This window comes from Magallana gigas, chromosome 7 (genome assembly GCF_963853765.1).
Source record: "Magallana gigas chromosome 7, xbMagGiga1.1, whole genome shotgun sequence".
In the NCBI taxonomy this organism is placed as follows: Eukaryota; Metazoa; Mollusca; class Bivalvia; order Ostreida; family Ostreidae; genus Magallana; species Magallana gigas.
In genome coordinates, this window is record NC_088859.1 from 16,894,407 (window position 1) to 16,917,061 (window position 22,655).

At 34.8% G+C, this 22,655-nt stretch overlaps 2 protein-coding genes across 6 annotated transcripts; both read right to left on the minus strand.

Annotated features, from left to right (window-relative positions):
* Nucleotides 1-646: 646 nt before the first annotated feature.
* LOC105345777 (monocarboxylate transporter 14) lies at nt 647-9,089 on the minus strand. Of its 5 annotated transcripts, none has more exons than XM_011454066.4 (6): nt 8,917-9,089; nt 5,084-5,152; nt 4,199-4,422; nt 3,826-3,969; nt 2,489-3,478; nt 647-1,854 (listed from the first exon to the last, which is right to left on the minus strand). In XM_011454066.4, exons 3-6 carry the CDS (start codon nt 4,389-4,391, stop codon nt 1,682-1,684), a joined length of 1,500 nt encoding a protein of 499 aa, XP_011452368.3. In that variant the 5' UTR covers nt 4,392-4,422; nt 5,084-5,152; nt 8,917-9,089; the 3' UTR covers nt 647-1,681. The 5 variants fall into 5 exon arrangements, with proteins under 5 accessions (XP_011452368.3, XP_011452367.3, XP_019929884.3 ...); XM_011454065.4 differs by having other exon boundaries at nt 4,199-4,394; nt 8,917-9,088; XM_020074325.3 differs by lacking the exon at nt 5,084-5,152 and having other exon boundaries at nt 4,199-4,394.
* An 8,239-nt stretch (nt 9,090-17,328) lies between these two features.
* LOC136270337 (monocarboxylate transporter 13-like) lies at nt 17,329-21,326 on the minus strand. Its single transcript, XM_066067721.1, has 4 exons — nt 20,980-21,326; nt 20,609-20,752; nt 19,183-20,082; nt 17,329-18,910 (listed from the first exon to the last, which is right to left on the minus strand). The coding sequence occupies exons 1-4, from the start codon at nt 21,155-21,157 to the stop codon at nt 18,753-18,755; spliced, it is 1,380 nt and encodes a 459-aa protein (XP_065923793.1). The 5' UTR covers nt 21,158-21,326; the 3' UTR covers nt 17,329-18,752.
* Between the last annotated feature and the right edge of the window lie 1,329 nt (nt 21,327-22,655).

Consider the following 22,655-nt stretch of genomic DNA (forward strand, 5'->3'; position numbering starts at 1 on the left):
TCATCCCTTCACGTTAGTTCAAGGATAAAATTGGAAAAATCTATTTTGTTCATTACTCTTTAATTCCAAAAATCTCTTGGAATATAATGTATGTGTTTAAAGCTTATCGATATTTCAAATAATCCGACGAGAAAAATATGAGGATCTTTCCTTAAGTAGTTAATCCTTATGTAAGTTAACCAAGTCAATCAAAACTACATGTATTAGTGACAAAGCATGTACATTCAAGGTTTAGAGTTCAAAAAATTGAAAACTATATCTAACAGTTTAAAACTTAAAAATGTAACAGCTAAATAGGTTGGAATTGAGTTCTTATTGGTTCAATATATTGTGCAACCTGCTCATATGTCCCATTCTTCAAACTCCCAAAACAAACAAACAAACAAGTAAACAAACAAATCTCTGACAACAACAATATCTAGATGTAAAAGTCTGCAAGGTCATATTTGGTATGGGACACCGCCACACTGTGACGTACTTCCTATCGAAATAAACAATAAAATCAAGTACACCCCCCCCTCCCCCCAAAATAAACCCAAAATGTTAAAGAGTAGCGCAATGGGTTAGAGTCTTGAATACGATTTGGTAAGTACAAGATCGAATCCTGCTGGGGCTTTTATAATTCTTACTTTTTCAAATTTATTAAAACAGTTTTTTGGTCAAATATTGTAAAATTTGAAAATTTAAAAGCGTGGATTTCTTTTGATTATTAATAATGTATTTTTATCCGCATTAATATCGACAAGTGTCCCATACCCCCTTAAGTAAAATCCCCGCCATGATATGTTGATTAAACATAGCATGTAAAAAAGTTACGCCGCTATTATTGGGTGGGGTAATGCCATGCAAAACATAAAAACATTCGGTTTAAAAAACACAGCGAATTTAAAATTCTGTAGAAACAAGTCATAATAATGCAAACAACTAACTCGTATATATATGTAGAATATACAAATACAACAGCAACATATTGGCATTGCACATTTAAATGTTTTGTGTACATAAAAAGCAAAACGATACTATAGAATCTGCGTGCATCATACGGATAATACAAAGACACAATACCTTAAACGGAAAGTAAAAGGCATTTACAAGTAACTATGTGTTAACAAACTGAAGGAAAAACCGTAGAAACATACAAGTAAAACAAAAAAATACTTCGTGTGATAAAATATGTCTGGAATAGTACCAATGTACTATGAACCAGTACATTTCAGGCCATGTCTTTCCTCCAAGCAGGGTATGGTTCACTTTGTGGTATTTTTTCATAACGGAAGATTTTTTTTTTGCCCTATAAGCACCGCAGTATCGAACCTTGTTAGAGTCATGTTTGCTCTGACTAGATTAATTGCCGGTAATTCAAACAATCATAAAATTATAACAAAAAAAAGGTTAATCACTGGTTTCATTTCATAGTAAAAAAGAAAAATACTACTTTATTAAGTATCTCTCCTAAGTAAGAATGCAAAACAAAATATACTTTTAAAAACTGTAAAAAGAAGCACATAGAAGCTTAAGGCAAAAACGGTTGGCAAATATAACCGCCAAACACAAAAATGGAACGTGCTAAAAACAAGGTGATACATCAATAAAAGTCCATAAAAATATCACAAGATTTACAACAGCACCAAGTTGTAATTAAGTAACAAATCTATTAACGTATTTATAATATATAACCCAACTATCCGACAGGAATAGCTACTTCTGTGGTGAAGTCCTGTTCCTTCTTCGATGGAGTTTTGCAGACCTTCCTTGACGCAGGAATGATGGCCATGAGGAGCCCTGAGACAATTACAGTAAAAGCCGATACATAGAAGGCAGCGGCGGACGAACCCGTGGCCTCCCCGATCCACCCTGTAACAATGGAAGAAACTCTAGACGGTGTATAACGCTGATATCTCCAATAATTTTAAATCTAAATTTGAATTTAGTTTTTTCTGTTTTAATTTTTTTTCGGTTTGGCTTTGCAATTCTTATGTAAACCTGTAACTTTTTTTTTTTGGGTATCTTCTGAAAACCATGATGTAGGCAAATACATGTTCATACAACGCAAAAATTACAAAAGTTTTGTTATGACAATAACATATAATTTATTTTCGATATCTTCTCTTCATTATGTAAAAGATGCAATTACATACACCTTAAAAAAATTTAAAAACGTCTCGTTTTAATGATAATATTTTCTCAATATCCTTTTTATACCGTAATTTATGTAATATATAAATTCCAGTTATATTCGGCGAGTACGTTTTTTTCTAATCCTAATCGAAACTTGTTAAAAGAAAACCAAACAATTTGAAAGCAGTAGCACGGAAGGTTACATGTATTTTTAAAGAATAGAACCATTCTACTAATAAAAAATCTGTGAACCTGATTAGTGCAATGTTGATCGGTTATGTGCGTGTTAAGATTTGATTAAATAGCATCGCCCCCAATTATCAGAAGTTCAGATACCTAGCACTCATAAATGATAGATGATTCAACTTACCGCCTATTGGTGGACCAATTATACAACCGACTCCATTGGCTAACATCAAGAACCCCATTGCGTCCCCTAAGTAGTGGATCCCCACTAGATCTGCTGTGACCACAACCAGAAGTCCTAAAATTAAACCAAACATAGTCCCCCATATAATCCCCACAACCGCTAACCCAACCATAGAATGAGCTATTTCTAAAGGAATAAAAAGTCCCACGATTCCTACGCCTAAATTCACAACAATGAAAAGGTAGATCCGATTGATCTTTGGTATGTTTCCGAATACGCCTCCTAACACACAGCCCACGAAAGATCCGCCACTAAAAAGAGAGATCAGAGTGGCTGACTCTTTCTGAGAGAAACCGATGGTTGTGAAGTATTCGGGGCCCAGGATTAGAGGAATCACGGTTCCAAAATTCCACAACACGTTGTTGACAACAAAAATGCAGAATGGAACATTCTTCAAAAGAGCCAACATCACGGACAGTATCGAGTTCGAATTCACGTCCTCGTCCGGAGATTCGCTAGTCAGAAGAGACTGGCGTTCTACGGCACTTATATTCACGCCGTTGGCTTCGGTCTTCCCGTTTGTTCCGTTTTTCTCTGGTGACTTTTCCTTTGCGACAGGTATATCTAGAACCAATTCAGAAGCATTCACATCTTTGATAAGGTTTTCTTTTTCAAACTGACTTGAGGATTCGTTTCTTTTGATTTCCTTAAGCTCTATGGCCAGCTTTTCTTTCGCTTTCTGCTTCTTTTGCAACGGAGAATCTCGGAGCAGTGCGGAAAACACAAACGCGTTCAGGTTGATTCCAGCGACTACGAGGAATGACCCCCTCCATCCATACTCGTCAATGAGGTACTGGACTAGATTGGGGAACACTATCCCCCCGAGCCCCGACCCTGCGGTCGCCACCCCCGTGGCTAAACTTCTGTGTTTGTCGTAGTACAGGCCGGACATTGTGTGGGAAGGCACGTATAACAAACAATAGCCGAGACCTATAATAAAAGTATATACATGTTCGGTATTCTTCATATTGTAAGTAATCCATACGCTTGGTTAACAAGAAATGCTAATTATGAACTCGCACGGTTAAAACTGTTGAAGTTATTAAAAAAATCAAATGTTAAATGACCTCGTAAGTCACATCAGAGATGTAAATAACGAATAATGAAAAATGTTATTTACGTCTCTAGTCACATGCAGGTGAATATAACCTTAGACGAAGTCATATTTTGATAAAGCCAATATTTCATTTAAAATCAGCCAACTTTAATTTACAGTTCCGGAATTGACCTCGGTTTCAGAATTGAAATTTTTCAACCACACCCCGTTCATAACTGACCTGTGACAATGCCATAGAAGAAGAGAAGGAAGATCATGTTCATGGTGAAGGGCAGGACAATGAGGCCACAGGTGCTGAGTACGGCCCCCAGGAAACAGACTCGGCGGTACGACATCTTCCTCATCAGGATGCTGGCCAGGGGACCTACACATTGACAGGTGAGCCATCAGTAACAAAATTATCAAAGCTGGGTTGCTCTTAACTTCGAACGTTTGTAAAGGTTTGCTTTTAAAGGGTTTGAACCGAAACACCCTTAAATTTAAACAAAAGTTACATATGAATCCCCCTTTTACATTTGAACGATACATATATACAGAGAGTATTGCTTCAATCTCTAATGGAAATAAAAGTTTTGGAGACATTGACCACTGACCCGCTCCTAGGAAGATCCCGACATTGATGGAACCAATGAGAGAGATGAAAGCCAAACTGACGTCAAAATGATGGAGAAGTTCCACAATGTAGACGCCAAACGAGGTCGCCATCCCGAAAGCCATGAACTGGATCCAGAAAGCCGAGGCAATGATCACCAGTCCCCACGGGTTCTCTACATCCAAACAGGCCATCTTCTACAAAAGGAACGGGATTGGAGAAACACTGGAAACAAACACAGACTGATGTATAAAAAAACAACCATGTACATACGAAAGTATATAAAAACGTCCCACTCATTTCTAGATTTCAATGAGGATTATTTGACAGAGACTGAGGAAATCCGGAACCCGTTTTTTATCAAACAGCACGGAAATGAAGTTCTAACAACAACAAATTGCGCATGAATAAGAAATACTTGCTAAGTCAGCTGGGTACGAAGCGATCGATGCTGAATTAAGGGTATCCAGTGCTTTTGCAGGGATGAGTGTACCTACTTTAGGTTTTCTGTTTTCCTATAACATGCCTTTGTGACCTAAAGTTGACCACTCAAACCGTGATAAGATCACACTCGGGTAAACGTATACACATACTACATGATTGTCACGTGGAGTGGTCAGCTACAAAATGTGTTGGGGCGGTGGGCCGTCTGCGCTGTGATATTTTTGCATCGATTAAATAGAAATCAACAAAAAAAAAAACCAACAAATTATTAAAAATATTAAATTAAAGAAGAAAATCAAAATGAAAAAAATTCTAATCAATTTTATGAAAATGATTGAGTTTTAATGCACAACAACTGACGGAAACAGTCTCCTATTTATACAAACCGGATGAACAATCACTACATGTATCGTAGTTAAAAAATACTGTAATTTATTCAAACCTGTTTGAATCAAGATGGATATCGTCTCATCAATGCCAAACGAAGAAGTGTTTGGTCCTCATTTCCATACTAAAATATATACAGGGGGCAATTAATGGTTCATTACAGGTTAATTGTTAAACAGAAATCAATTTATCGGTTCTTTCTTCAACCATATATACATGTATTTACACGATAAGAATAGTGCAGTGCATCGTGTGACATTACTTTTGGATTAACCCTTGTAGTTTGGATGATATTACTTTTGTATCAACCCTTGTAGTAGATAATAAAAGTTAAAAGGATATCATAAGAATTTAAGATATTTATGAGCGTTTGCGTAAGAGGGGGTATGAAAAAAATATTGAATGCTAACTGCAAAATTCACCCCAAAAGCATACAAAATAAACACGTGTATATACCTTAAAACATGCTCTTGTTTTATATATGCCATGTATTTGTATTTGTTATAACGAATTTGTTAGCATTTATACATGTACCTGGTTATTCAATTTCACCAAAACCGGCATACCAATATTCTGTGCAACCAGGCAACGTTTTCTCAATTTAAAGGGCCATTTATTACAAGTAAAATCAATATGTCGGACTGCGTTATTAAAATGTATTGACCGTTTTTATATAACAAGTAATGTTTATCGTAACACAGCAATAAGATTTTCCCCGTCTGGAAACGCTCTATAATTGTTGATTTAGTCTTTAATTTCTAGGTAATTTACAGGAGATTTTGTCAGATTTCTTTATTATTTGCATGACCTTAGGTACCAGTAAGGGATTGATAAATAATATAATTCATAAGGATTTTACATGCATAATGTTGTAATCGGTCAGAATTAAAATCAAAATCACAGTTAGATCTACAGACACACATGCACAGTGACACTAGTTATTGATCGAATAGATCGGTGCGGATTGTCATTGGTCAACAACAAAAAGGAGCGAGGAAAGTTGTTAACATACACCAGTTGGTCAATAACTTGACATATATACATATATTTTTATACATTCCATTTCCTCTGACATGCTCTCTCGTCACTTCAAATATCTTAGAGGGTGTATCAACCTTTGTACCATCAATAAGGACCAGAGGAAAAAACAAGCTACCCTGGATTGATATTCACATCAAACGGTTAATTAGAAAACGTGATAAACTCTTTTATAGACAGAGAAGAACAAAGACACCAGAGGATAAACAGCATTATAAAAACATCAAACATCTTGTACAGCGGCAAACAAGACTCTCATATGATAGGTATGTAAACAACATCCTAGGTATACTGGAGGACCAGGTCTCTGACTCAGAAACAGGCCCAAAACAAACCTATGCTCCTAAAAAACTCTTCACCTTCTTAAAGCATGCTAAGAGGGACTCGTGTGGCGTGTCACCGCTCAAGGAGGGAGGATCCCTCAAATCAACACCAGTAGAGAAGGCTAACATTTTAAACCGCCAATTTCAGTCGGTTTTTAGCCCTAAATCTCCTCTATCCCTCTCTCAACTATGTGACATGAAGGTGAGTGACCATAACAGTACCCCTCCCCCAGCTAAGTATGCTAGTACCTCCATTACTTATGAATCCTCTCCATCAAGAATCATGATGCCTGACATACAGGTATGTACAAAGGGTATAGAGAAACTGTTAAAAAATCTGAAAACAGACAAAGCAGCTGGCCCTGACCAAATCTCTCCCATCTTACTGAAGGAACTGCACAATGAGGTAAGCCCAATAGTTCAAATCCTCTTTCAGCTCTCATATGACACGGGTGTACTACCCAGAGAGTGGTGTACAGCAAGTGTAAGTCCTTTATTTAAGAAGGGGGACAGATCAAAACCGGCCAACTACAGACCAATATCCCTTACCTGTATACTGTGCAAAACTATGGAGCATATCATCGCATCCAACTTAGTAAGGCACTTTACACAGAACAACATCCTGTATGATCTCCAACATGGTTTTCGGGAGCGACGCAGTTGTGAAACTCAACTGGTGATGCTGGTAGATGAACTTGCTCGGAACATCCAAAACGGTAAACAAACCGACCTGATCCTGCTGGACTTCAGCAAAGCTTTTGATAAGGTCTCACACAATAAATTACTTTTTAAACTATATCAGTTTGGTGTTCGAGGCCGAAACCTAGCTTGGATCAGGGGGTTCCTCAGTAATCGTTCCCAGAGGGTAGTGGTAGATGGTGAGTTCTCTACATCCATCCCTGTTACATCTGGGGTCCCCCAGGGTTCAGTTCTTGGTCCCATTCTCTTCCTTGCATATATAAATGACTTACCAGAGCAAGTGAAATCACAAGTCAGACTCTTCGCCGATGACACTGTCATCTATATTACTCTAGATGGCAAGGGACGTCACTCAATGCTTCAAGAGGACCTAAAGAAACTTGAGCACTGGGAGACCTTGTGGGATATGGAATTCAACCCAAGTAAGTGCCAGGTTATCCATATAACAACATCCAGAACCCCCATCAGTACCAAATATATACTACATGGACAGGTGTTAGAATCTACCTCATCAGCTCGGTATCTGGGTGTTGATATATCGGACGACCTAAATTGGAGTACGCATATCAGCCGGGTTACAAATAAAGCCAATAGCACTCTTGGCTTTCTACGTAGAAACATTCCAACCAAGAACCAGCAGCTTCGGTCAGCAGCATACAAGGCTGTGGTACGCCCACAGCTTGAGTATGCTGCCAGCGTTTGGGACCCTCACTTGGCTACACATACTAACCAAATTGAGGCAGTACAGCGCAGAGCAGCGAGGTGGGTGATGTCTGACTATAGCAGGACATCCAGTGTAACAAGTATGCTACATACCCTAGGTTGGAGAAGCCTACAGCTAAGGAGGGCCGATGCCAGACTTGTACTTATGTACAAGATCATTCATGGCCTGGTAGCCATCCCCTCGGTTCAACTTGTCCCCCCTGGTAGGACTACTCGCTCAACTCACTCCTTTACTTTTCGGCAGATTCAAACAACAAAAAATGTTTACAAATATTCTTTCTTCCCTCTTACCATAGTCCAATGGAACAGACTGCCGGACAGTGTTGTCGCACTTCCAGATGTTGATCATTTCAAACTGGAGGTGGGCAAATTGAACCACCTCAGGCCTTAATTTTGCAAAAGTGCTTTTATGCCTTTTAATTGTAGATACTATTTATCTTATCTTTTATCTTCACTAAAATGTAATAATATTACTATCCCCTTTTCATCCTGTTGAAATCTTACTTTACTCACTTCTATTATTCTTTTAACAAGCAGCGCACCCTACTCAGAGTACTCAGAATTGAGGGCGAGTAGTATCGAGAGATAGATAGATATGGGTTAGGAGGACATAATTACGTAAGAGTATCATACATAGCTCTGTACAGTAAACACTGGTAAATGTAAACAGTTTTAAAAAGACACCAGAGAGAATTTTCAAACCCATGAACATTGCAAATCTCTCTCTCTCTCTCTCTCTCTCTCTCTCTCTCTCTCTCTCTCTCTCTCTCTCTCTCAAAACATACCGTTACGACAACTTACCCTGAACCGAACTCCTCTAACTAAACAGTGTTGAAGACTGATACAACCTATACTAAATGTTATTTATGTCTCTGCGTGAACAGTTTGTGTTAACGAATTTCAACGAAATAAATGAACAAGGATCCCATAAAAGATCTTAAATCACTCGCTAAAGATACATAAAACTATCTTCAGTTAACGTGTTATATCTCTCAAAAACCAGAAAAAAATGGCATAGAGACTGTCGAAAGCTGTCCCAGAGGAAATTCGAACAATATCGTAATTAATAATTAATGTCATTATGTGTATCGTTAATTAAGTATACCTTGATCCGTGAGGAGAAGAAGACACCGTCAAGTCCAAGAACCGCACTCCTCCTAATAAAGTGGTCACATCTTCACAAGTTTTCTTCTCTTTAGTTTAAAGCTTTGAAAATACAAGTCTGAGAGTCTGGCAGGCCCTCTCGATCGGCTCGTAGATTCTGGTTAATTCAGACTATTAATGATTCGGGTGATGCCAGTTTTGCGTTATTTTTTTTTTTTTTTTATATAATCTGGTCCTTATTGATACATCATTTAGTTACCAAGAATTACTCGGTCTTAGAAGTTAGAGCAATAGTTAGACCGGCAAATTTATTTGTTTTCCTTTAAAGTTCCTATATCAAAATAAATCTGAAATTTTAAAGCCTAACGTTAAATTCCGAAATCCCTCTTTTCATGCCCCAGTTCCTCCAATTTACCTTCGAGCTTTTTTCCCTTCAAATTTCTAATAACGATATGGTCTTTTGTTTTCAGAGACATCAAAGCTATATTTTTTGGAAGTGCCTGCTTGCATGGCTCTGTGTAAAAATATCTTATTCTATTTATACATGTAAGTTGTCAATTTTTGAACAACTGGAACCGCGATCGTGTAAATTTACGTATGAGAATGGCATTAACATTTTGATAATTCTTGATAGAAGTTAAAATAAATTAAGCAAATTTAATTTTGTATAAAAAAAAACCATTTATGCATTGAATCATCTTCGCTAGCAAAGGATGACGATTCACTTTGTTTCTCTATTGAAAATGAATAGAAAAATACGTGGATCGTCACATACCTTGGATAGCGAAGATGGCAATAAACATTCTCTACAAAATTTTGCTATCTTGTAAATGACATGGACCTTGTTTTAATAAATTTGTTTGATCTAATATATGTATCTCAAGACTTTCCCCTGAAATGACTGCGGAATCAACAAACGCCTACAGGGCCGTGATTTATCGGATTTGTCACACAACGCGACGATATAGGACTCATTCATTTCAAAACTGATGACTCGGATTTTTTACATACATTTAGCGATTTTACGAAAGTACACCAGTAAATTTCTGAAAGTGCAACCACGAGGTAAAGCTGTGAATGTGAAACGCCTTCTTGAAATATATATACATCTACATGTATATTATGTAAAATAATACTAGAAACATACTATAGATATGTAATATGATTCCAAATGTAAAATGCATGCTATTGTGAATCATGTATACGTACGTATATATATATAGAACAACAATCATCATGTATGTGCATGTACAGCCTATTTGTCAAGCCACCCAGAACGGCTACGATTACCGTAAGAAAAAAAATGTTACATTGCATTTACAGCAAACACCCAGAGACTTATCTTTTGTTCACTTATGATTTACTTCTCTCCCTTGACTACCCTCAGAGAGAGAGAGAGAGAGAGAGAGAGAGAGAGAGAGAGAGAGAGAGAGAGAGAGAGAGAGAGAGAGAGAGAGAGAGAGAGAGAGAGAGAGCGCGCAATGCCTTACTTGATTAAAAAGATTAAGGTTTTGTTTGATTATTAGAATTATATTAAAGTTGAAATTTTCAGGTCTTATATCGCGATCATACGCGTTTGAAACATGATCATCTGACTTCTAAGCGTACTAATCATAATGCTTATAACATTAAAACAGATTTATTTCATCAGAAAATCAAAGTATGAATAACCACTGTCAGTTCTTAAGTCAGATATTTCGATTTCATGGATAAGTATACCTTGTATTCATTTCCAGAAAATTTGTTATTTCCTGATCTGCTAATAATTGTTCCGATCTGATTAAAGAAAATGAATAATAAATTATTCAACGCGACAGTTAAGCATGTGTCGCGTCGTGTTTAAGATGTTATTGATGTTATGACTTTGCGACACTATAAGTACGGGGAATAGCAACTCGCTTGGCAGTGGAGGACCCTTAGTCACTAAATCCGGTCCAAAAGGTTTGGGACTAGCGACTCTGAAATCAGATACAGGGAAGCCTTGATTAATTAACTGAACAACTTTATTGATGCAGGTCTCCGATTAGAATGCTAACAACATAATATAGTCACCAGGCACAATAAAAAAAATATTTCTAACTGCTTTAAGCATTACAAATGTAGGTGCCCTATCCTACCTAACGCTGGCGACTATCAGAGTGATCAAACAATATAAAAATACTCACTCTGTATAAAAAAAATCTAAACAATTACACATTTCTAAATAGTTGTTAAAGTAAACAAATGCTGAGGAAATTCGAACGTATAGAAGTAAATAAGGTAAACAAGTGATTTGATAAATAAAACTTTACAACGATAAACCATTGATAAAAGCATGTATAATTTTACCCGTTTCTTCCTTGAGATAAAAATCAAATAAGTATAACAAATAAAACTTACGATGTAGACGTTTCACGCGGCATTGTTTAAAGAAATAGTAACATGAAAAACCAAAACGGAATAACCATTTCCGGTTTTATAAAGAGAATATAAAAACGCTTATGCCGCCTGGTGTCAGTTATGAAACTTGTTAAAAATAAATTTAACTAATCAACAAAATGAATAATCAAGCCAAAAACCTTTTTCAACTAACTTAACATTTAAAAGTAGAAAAATATCAAAACTGGCTTAATGAAAATAAACAAGGTCAAATAAAAACTTTAACTCTGATGAAAGCTCAAATTTCTTATAAGTGCATTTAAACATTAAAAATAATAAGAAATACTTTATATTTCATTAAAATAAAGAAAATGAAAAATATTTGAACTTTGCATGAATGAATTGAACAAAAATGAACGTAAACCATAATTTACCTGAAATCAGATACAGGGAAGCCTTGATTAATTAACTGAACAACTTTATTGATGCAGGTCTCCGATTAGAATGGCCGAGGTAGGGCACGCTATCTCAATCGGAGACCTGGGCTTCCCTGATCTATTTCGACCAATCAAAAATTAGATTCTTTGTTCGGAACAATTTTGGTAATTAAAAAATTAACCCACGTGACCTTATCGACGGACACTGGCCATAAAGAAATAATTGAGTTAACGTAGATAATCCCTTGACAAAGAAAAATCTGTTGACACCTGAGCACATCTTGTTTTTGACACCAGGTAAAAAGATAAAAAGACACCGTAATAACAATTACAAACATTGAAGCACCCATATGTAAATTTCTTAGGTCTTCGGATTAATCAATTACATAATTATACATTTTTGTGACATTGTTACTCCGCATGTTTTACAGATAATGTTTAGATAAGTAATTTGACAGAAATAAGCTATTTACTTTGAACCATCTGACTTTGTTCAAAAACTCTGTAACAATATTTGTTAGATATGCCGACATTAAAGTCTTGTATGTATTTTATATAATGGAGAAAAAAAATCAAAATTAAAATGTGCATTGCTGATAATGGTAAACCTGAGTAAAATATGAGATCAATAAAAAAATATTCTACACTACATATCAAACACACTAATTGGCTAAATAATGTCTCTAATGAAATTCTACACAAAGAAATAAAAAAACATTTATCTTTAATTAAGACACACATATATTGTTATTAATCATATCTGTCCTTTCCGATATATTTTATTTTATCAAATAAAACATACAACATGACTACTTTACTGTGTATCTTGCAAGTGGAATGCATATCTGTTGTGAATGATTATGACATAAGCTCTGAAAGGTTGTTGAAGAATTTTGCTTACTTTGTAATGTAACCAAGGGTTGACAGAGAATTTGTGAGGAATTTTGATTGTTGTTTGAGTTTGTTTGTCAGTGACAGAAAATTTGGACCATTTCGCAATGATTTTGCAGGAAGGGAAATTTGATGCAGAGATATCTGAAATGGTTGGTTTTGTAATGACATAGTATGATGGGCAAAGAGACAACTGTGTAATTGGAACTATGACACAATCTCCACCTGAGGTTAACTCTAGTGCTATGATTGATCCCTTGTGCGACTTAGATTTGTACAAAAGATACATCACAATTAAAAGGATGACCAAAACAACGACTGAAATAATGACTGAAGCATGTACCCAAGTAAATTCAATAAACACATCAGAAGTCTCCTCAACCTGGGTTTGACTAGTGGGCTGTCTATAGATAAAAGAGGGAACATTTTGAGAAGCTGCATGCTGTACCTCCTTCAAAATTAACAATGTAGTGCAAATTTTCCGTACCTTGATACATAGTGCAATGCATAATGCTAAGCATATACCTGCCAAAATCAGAGAAACTAATGTAATGATGTCTGAGGTATTGGGCCATTCTTGAGGAATTTGAATTTGTCCATCTAATAATGGTTCAGCAAGAGATTTAAAGATTTTCTGATCATTCTTAACAGCAGAGGCTATTTTCTTCAAATTCAAATGGGCCTTGTGATCATTGGCTAACACATCCCTGATAGTGTGATTGAAAAATGTGAACTTAGGTATGGACATGTTGACAGGTGTTGGAAAAAATGTATTGCCATAAATCTGTTGTAAAGAAGATTCATCAAAAAACTGTTGTAGCAATGCTAAGTTGACAGGATGAATGACAGAATAATTTGATAACTTTTCATAACAACTGACCAATCTTGGTGCAAAGAACAATGCCTCTGTAGATAACGAACATCTACATGGAATATGCAGTACACAAAATGCACAACCCTTCAAAATTTTCTTCTCCTGTGGACAATCCAGGACCACTGTGGGTGTATTATACAACAAAACTGAAGTTGGGGACAACTCTATGATATTTGATTTCAGCACCGACTGAAGATACCTAAAATTACATAACTCCTTGACCTGTCTAACATTGTTCGCAAACAACGCCATAGTACAATCTGGTACTGTGATAGGTGACTGCGGCCAATTAGACAAACACAATATGGATGAACTCGAATGAATGCAATCAGTCAACTCATTTGACTGTAGTGAAATAAAATAATCATGGTGTGGGGTGATGGCAAAATAATCTGGGAGGGACAACAATTGGGTAGCTTGCATGTTAGATGTTACATTTTCTGAGGTGGGAACAGGTAAACTAATGACCTTATACAGTTTCAGTGGAAGTCTTTGAGAAGAAATGGGGAACTTGACTGTTACAAACAAATCATTGTGGTGGCGCGCAAAAATGAATTTACCACTTGAGTAATAAAATGAAGCATCCAATTGAATTAAATAAAATTTTTGATAAGATTTTCGAAGTTTGTGCCGAATATTGGCGATGATTTCTGACAATAAGTGTTTAGGAATAAGAAATGGACTGATTTTTCCTTCTAAAAGACTTTCAACTGAATTTTCTAACTTGGTAAATTGAGATCTAAGAAGAGTAGCTTGGTTTACCTGGTTAGTAAGAATTTCCGAAACGTTAACAAAAGCATTTTCAAGATCAAAGAGTTTGTTATTGAATTCAGAAGCTACTTTTGTGATATAGTCAGAGTTAGCCTTGATTCCATGCACTAAGTTTTTCATGCGTTTATCTGTTAGTGAAATGAAAGAAGAAAGATGTGCACCATGTTGTTGTAAGGCAACCGCTAATCTTTCAGTTTTGTGATTTAAAGCGTTAATATGACCTGTTAAGATATTAACATCATCCATGGTTGCTGTTCCGAATATGCTTTTTGACAATGAACCAATAAAGGGTAATAAAGATCTTGATTGACGTTGATTACTGGTAATTTTGGTTTGAGGGATCATGTTATGAATGGATCTAATAGTTTCATTAAAATTCAAAAGAGTTTGTTCATGTAAACCATGGATGAAGTTAGCCAGATTGTTAAGTAATAGGCAAGAGGTAATTTGGTGAGTACTACTTAGATTACAAAATGGTACTTTGTTCACATGAAACCTGGTTGGTAGAGGAATATGAAAGGTATGGAGCCAATATTCTTGAGCTAGCATTAGACTTGACTGTTCCTGAAAGATGACCCCATAATTGATTCGCTGTACGACCTCAGAAGCTGATGTGTCCACTTTACTTGATTCCACCATCACCATACACAAGGAAAGGACCATGAATATCCCAAACATGTAATGTTGAATTCCAAAGTTCCCTACAAAATTACAAAAATAGAAAAAAAGACTTTAGGGATGCGATGTTTTTGTCATGAAAATATGAACCGATCGTTATTCAAATTTTCTAGCACTAAGAAAACTGCAAATTAAATTTACAAAAGGGTTGACTACATCACATCAATAAATTCTTTATCCAAAATTTTGAAAATATAATGAAATAAAAAAATGTAAAATTTATTGGCTAGCCATGTAGGAATTCAACACACATATTAGTCTATTACATGTAACTTATTCAAACAATGTAAAACCCAACTGATATAAAAACTTGGAAAATTCATCCACTAAATTGTTCAACTATGAAATATTACATATAAACACAACAACCAAAGTAACTTTTAACTCACTATTTCACTATGTAGTACAAAAGCTTTGACATAGTGTACCCTCAATACTGAAATGCAGTACAAAAATGTTTTGGCATTGTAAAAGAAGTATTGAGCATCCTAAAAACAATACACCCACAAAACTTGAATGAAACTAATAATTCCTTTTGAAACACGATTTCCGAATTGTGCCAAGTTTGGTAAACTTGCGGTTTATCATGTCTAAGACTTCACCATCAAAACATTGATCTGGTTCCCATAGTCATGTTGTATGTTTTATTTGATAAAATAAAATATATCGGAAAGGACACATGTCTGACAAGTTTTACGCTCATCGAATCCTTTGAATTGATGCATCTTATTATAATATAACAGCTCAGTTATCTTTTCTAACGGAGTCAAATTCAGAAAGCACACATTTGCTATAGCAGTAAAGTAAAAATGCGTATTTTATAGGTCTTAGCATATTTGTAATATAATTGATAGAATAATAATATGGTATTGATAGAATACCATCCAAATAGTTTATTTACGTAGCATGATAAAATCCCCCTCCTCTCTAAACACTGAAGAGGTCATAAATAAACCGAAATATGTATAATATGAAATCATTATTAATAAGAAAACAATTAATTTCCAGTTCTATAAAGTAGCAAATTTTCTCATTATATTGATGAAATCGGACATAGCTCAGAGTTTCTATGATTAGAATGACCAGCAACAAAAAAAAAGAGATACTGTCACATCGTAGGACCCTGTCTGTTTAAGGTAACATACATTTACGACCTATACAGATAATTAAAAAAAAATCAATGCCACAAAAGATACTGCAATGTGCTTATTTACTTCAATATGGTTACAAATATTGGATGCTTAAAAATCCACGAGTTATGCATTTTTATGACACAAACTGATATTTATTTTAAAAAGACAAATTCCAAGACCCTTCGTTAAAGTATAGTTGTAAGAGAGGATGTCAAATGAATGCAAACTCTATCTCCATGATTTCTTGTCGTGACCTCCTAAACATGAGATATTCACTCTACATTTACAACTTCTTGCATCTAGTGATAAGGTTGCAAGAGGAAAACATGTAGATGATTACCTACCTCCAAACGGTGGTCCAATGAAACATCATACTAAGTAGTACACAGGATAACATGAGTTGTTCGTAACCAACTCCCTACCTTGTTAACTGACTCCCCCAAAAAAAACTTGAGTCTGACTCAATCACAAGAAAAGAAAGACCTAATCCACAAAGAGAACATCTGGAAACAAAACCAACGTGGTTCCATTATACAGCATCGTTAATATTTATGTAAGTCGGTTCTGACTGCCTAAGCCATGCATGAATATTATGTATTATTTTATGCATATTAGTTTTTATTCAAAATATTATCAAAAATACTTTCTCGTAAATTAGAAGGCATTTGATTGGTACACGATTGGTTAAAGTCGTAAGTGAAGGGGTGTGGGGTTTTCGTTTAATCATTTTATGAAACGTTAGAGTGGTATAAGAAAGCCTAGCGTCTTTTCCCTTTTTCCCACCCACTTTGGCAAAAGAGATCCTGCAGGCATGTTCACGAAGCTATCTTAGGACTACGATGCGTCTTGAGTAGGTCTTATGAAACGTCTTAGTTCTAAGTCAGTTTCTCGAAGCTCTCCTAAATTTAGGACGCGCCAAAACTTTGTCCTAACGTTACGACACAAAAAGATTTGTCCTAAGACCATCCTAAAAATGAAAATCCTGATTTCATGGAATATCTGGGATATTTTGAAGAATTTTTCTAAAAGTGGAAGAATAAGAAATTCATTTTGTCAGTCTATGTGTAAACCACTATCTTCGACAAACTTCAAACTCCTAATCCGGTTAGGGGAGGGGGGGTTGGAGGTATGGTCGTTTATTCTTATACAATATTAACTTTCAATCATTTATATATATATATATATATATATATATATATATATATATATATATATATATATATATATATATATATATATATATATATATATATATATATATATGGGCTAAATAACGTATATTTTGTATGTATGTAAGATTAAAGATACATTGACAACGGGACAAATCGCTCAGCTCCTTACCCAATTTCCCTCACTACGTGAGCGTTGGCTGATGAATTCATAAAACTATTTAAGATTCTTTACATATTAATAATTAAATAATGATATTGGCATGAGTAAGACCCTGTACCTTGTTTTGATAATTCACCAATAAATCAGATTTTTTTTGGCACAGGAGACAACATAGATTCAAATAAACCATGTAAGATCTTTTTTTTTTTATTGCTGAAGTCAATTTATTTCTTGATAATGATTTAAAGAAGTATATATTATTTGAAATAAGCTGATATTTAATACTTTGAGGACTGAAGGAAAATTAGCTCTCTGTTTTGACAATAAATTTTGCGCAAAAACTAGTGTCTTATGCTTACCAGAATGGCAAAATTACCAATGATTTCAAACAATTTCTAACTTCAAAGAATGTACATTTGTAGTTTAAATGATAAATTGTTCATAAATTAAGAACTATACGTTATTCAATGTTTCTCCAAGTTATCAAGTTAATCATGAATTGTATTGCAGTTAAAAGTTTTAGTTCTAGCAAGTCTCCTTTAAGGCACTTATTATTAAGTAACTCTGACTGGAATAGGCGATAAACACTTATCAAAAGTTTTATTTTTTTCAAAATATGTGTATTTTTGCATATCTATACAATCCAAATATAATAATAAATGAATATATATTGTCTCAATGTACAAATAATCTCTGTCAAAATTATTATGATTTTTCACTGCAAAGGCCTCTCAAATTCTATATGAATAAATATATTTAAAAAAAGATTTTAGTATGTTAGGATACCCTAACTGAAGATGTTCTTAAGTTACCGTCGAGCTACACCTAAATATACGTCCTGGGTTGATCTTAGGATGTTCCCAACTCTTTTTCCCAAGTCATGTCTTGGGAACCATCTTATATCAAACCTTAGGAAATGTTTCGTGGCCATTCTTGCTGCTCATGGCAGAAATTTTTACTTATGAAAGTACTTTAAAAGCATCGACCATTCTCTTTACCAGGAGTCAGTTGTCATTGATATTATACAAAGTAAAATTAAGGACATATTGTTGCACATCAATTACATTAAACAATGATACACTATGAAAGATACCAGAAAAAAAAATCACGAAAAAATCTAAATTTGAAAAAAAAGTTGCTTAATATTGACGTTATTTCACACATTTAGTATTCAAATACTAGTATATATACTTTTGTTGTTAGGCAACAGGGTCACATAGCAGCAATCAAACCTGGCCGCTGTATTTTGACCCCCCCCCCCATTTTTTTTTTAGAGACAGTAACATTTATTTACTACTTGGAGAATAGTTCCTTGGAATTCGTTTTTATGTACCTAATTGTCTATGTAATAATTAATTATATTTTATCGTGGTTTACTGGATCCTGATATTGAATATTTATTGGATCGTTTAAAACAGTCTCTTATTGGAATGATCAACATCACAATTCCGCTCAATAATACGGATAATCCAGCAAAATAGAAGGCACTTTCATAGGAATCTGTTTGTTGTCTCAGGTAACCTTTAATGAATAAGAACCACAATACGAATAATCATTCAAATCTTATACTAGTAATTAATGGATATCACATACACAAGCACTTCAATTAACAAGTTATAAAATGAATTCTTTTTTAGGAAGAAACCGTTGACACGGGTTATTTTGAATTATTTTCATTCATTTATTATTATAACATCATTCTAATTACTCCATATGCTTTTACTTTGTACTTTTATTGAAGAAACCACATTGTATTTAAGAACCATGATCAGCGTATGAGGATGTTGTCTTACCTCCAACCGGTGGTCCAATGAAACAGCCTACTCCACAGGCTAACATAAGGTAACCCATTCCATCCCCAATCAGCCTACTTCCCACGAAATCCGAGACCAAAGTTACTGTAAGGCTCAGTGTAATGCCAGCAGATAATCCATAAAGGGAGTTGACCAAAGCGAGGGCCAACATGTTATGCAATACCGGCAAGGTTAAGACTGTGATACACAGCCCCGTCACAAAGTTTGTGGACAAACACAACAGACATCTGTTGATGCTATGGTGATTCCCCAGAAATCCACCCGCGACGCTACCGCATACTTTTGTACCTTGAACAATGGACATAAGCGTTGCCGCCTGGGTCAAGCTTAGATCAATTTTGGTGTAGTAATCGGGACCAAGGAGTAGCATCAATGTAGTACCGATGTTCCATAAAAAATTGTTAATTGTAAAAAGAACATATGGACCATTGGTCAAAAGTTGCAGCAATGTCGATTTTGCTTTTGTTACGGGGTCTTTTGTCATCTTTCTAGCTTTGTGTGAACACCTTTCATTTGTTATTATTGATCCATCGCAACCAATAGAGTTTTCAGACACATCATGAACGGTAAAAACAGTTGTTGTGCTTTCTGACAAGTCAGTATTTGCCGTGTTAGACTTTGTCTTTTTCCACTCACGTTGTATTGGGGACTCTCTCAAGAGCCCAGCTAGTATGAAAGTTTGCAAGTTAACAGCGGCAATTATGAACATGGATCCTCTCCACCCATACACTTCGATGAGATCCTTGTTAATAAATGGAAACACAACGCCTCCCAGTGAAGAACCGGAAAATACCACACCTGTCACGAGACCCCTTTTTTGTTCAAACCAGAGTCCCGAGAGTGTGTGGGATGGTATGTAGAGAAAACAGTACCCTAAACCTATTAAAACGTGATCAGATTAATCAACAAAGACACAATATCATGATGCATATTGTCACTTGTGACTTACATCAATGTATGAGGAGAATACAACAATTCTCTAAATTTGAACATTATCTGAAGCTACAATTAAAATATCAGGAAAAAACCCTTTTCATAACTAAGTTTGATGATGCAGGCAGAATGATAAGCTGTATAAAACAATTTTTGATATGTGTGACGTCACTAACAAGTTTATTAAATTATATCGATGATTTATAAACCTGAACTTATTGCAATTATGATGGCTGACCTACCAAACCTTTCCTTAATTGATTCCGACATTATTGACAGTTTTACACACACAACTGAACAAAACATGAAATTAACGTCATTTGATAAGGAGGTGCACATCTGGAGTTCTTAATTTTTATTTCTGAAAAATTTTCTACTCGGATAACTCAATTTCAGAGAAATCAAACGATGTTTATATATCCAACGCACTTTTTTTTTTTAGAAAACATGTACATACTGTACTTTGTCTTACCTGTGAAAACTCCATAAAACACTATCAAATATGGCAAATTTGGAGTAAAGGGTAATGCGGATAATCCAATGCTGCTTAGCAAAGCTCCCAGCAAACAAACTCTCCTGTATGACGTTTTTCTCATTAAAAAACTGGCCAGAGGGCCTAAAAATTAATTTTGAAACAAACTATTGACCAAAAAGTTATAATCTATCAAGTTAGAGGCATGTCAAAAGTAAATAATTAAAAAATCATTTTTTTTTAAATCTTAAAATCGGACAAAGAAGGCACCCCCAACAATCACCAATATGTTAGCATGACTAAATGTTTGGATCGTAAACCGGTAACTTATCAAGAATATATTTGTTCAAAAAGGAAAAAATGATACTCACCGGCAGACAGTTGGAACCCAAAGTGTATGGAACCAATGGCTGAAATCAAAGATAAGCCTTCATCGAACTCTTTTTGGAGTTCTATAACATATATTCCAAAGGCAAGGCTGACCCCGTAGACGACGACCTCAATCAGAAATGCCGAAACGGCAATAACTAAGCCCCAGGTGATATTCATTGTCTCTCTTTCTATCCAACCCAAACTTCGCACCGCACTAATATCCTCAACACTTCAAAATATCATCTGCATCTCTCACATAACCCACAATGGCAGTTTTTAGCAGTTTTAGAGGAGAGCACATGCTATGTCCTAAAATCGTCTCATAAACTGTAATTTTGCATTTAAATATGGCGAATTTACAAAGCAAGAAAGCATAGGTTTTTGCATACTCATTGTAACTTAAATATCGGATGCTTTATATGTATATATATATATATATATATATATATATATATATATATATATATATATATATATACATATATATATATATATATATATATATATATATATATATATATATATATATATATATATATATATATTTATATATATATATAGATATATATATATATATACACACACACTTTTTGGCATCATACAACGGAATGCCTTCATCAGTGTAACTGTAATCATTATTAAAATTATGCCTGATAAGTAATTATTATAAAATTTATTAAAGTCCTACTTTCATTTTCGATTAACAATACCATAATAGCAAAAATGGGAGTGAGGTGGTAGGCACGCTTTGGTCAGTGGAATTTTTTAAAACCAAAATATGTAGATATTAGATGTATATTCACAATTAAAAGTTTGACAAAGAGCTAGAGCCACGAACCATAAAAATGGCCTTATTTAGAAAAGTTCACCATTCTGACTAATGATAATATAGACTTAAAACTTTTCATAACTGTTTTTATTTTTTTTATCATACTTTTTTAAAAAACGGAGTTTACAATATGGCACTGTTTTGATAAAAAATGTAAGAGAAACGACAAAGTCAGGAAATGATAAAACTACACATGTACATGTAGTTTTGATAAAATTTACACCCCCCCCCCCCCATTTATCTTGTAGACATTATAAACTATGAGAATACAATGGAGATTTGATATACGATAAAGTAAAAATACAGGGATCAGTGATGAAGGTCAACATTACGGTGGCGCATTCAATGTTCAAAGTTCTTTTTTCTGCAATCTGAAACTGTATGAAATAACGCTGAGTGTGCACAATGCTTCATGTGGAGACATATCTGAGGATAAAGCATTGAAATAAAATATAGATATAGCAAAAATGCGGTAATTGAATAAACACAGGTAAATCTCGAATTTGGGTTTATTACATTCTGTGCACATTATTCTGCATGATTATTTTCAAGGTTTCAGAATTTTCACATAAGCCTAACGTTTTACCGTGGCAACACCGTTATTGTTGATAAGCCAGTCGAGTTCAATAATTCTTGTACCGTAGGTGATCGTTCGTATAATGTGCGGGATCGTGCGTGTATCAGGAAATTGGTTTTCGTCTTTTACCGTGTGTGATCGTTTTTTTTTTCGTTTTGTAACTTTTTTACGGAATGCCATGACAACAAGAAGTAGTTTTTAAAACAAAGCAGCATTGTGACTCCAAGACTCTTTTATAGAAGAACATTGACAATTGTTTACATTCATGT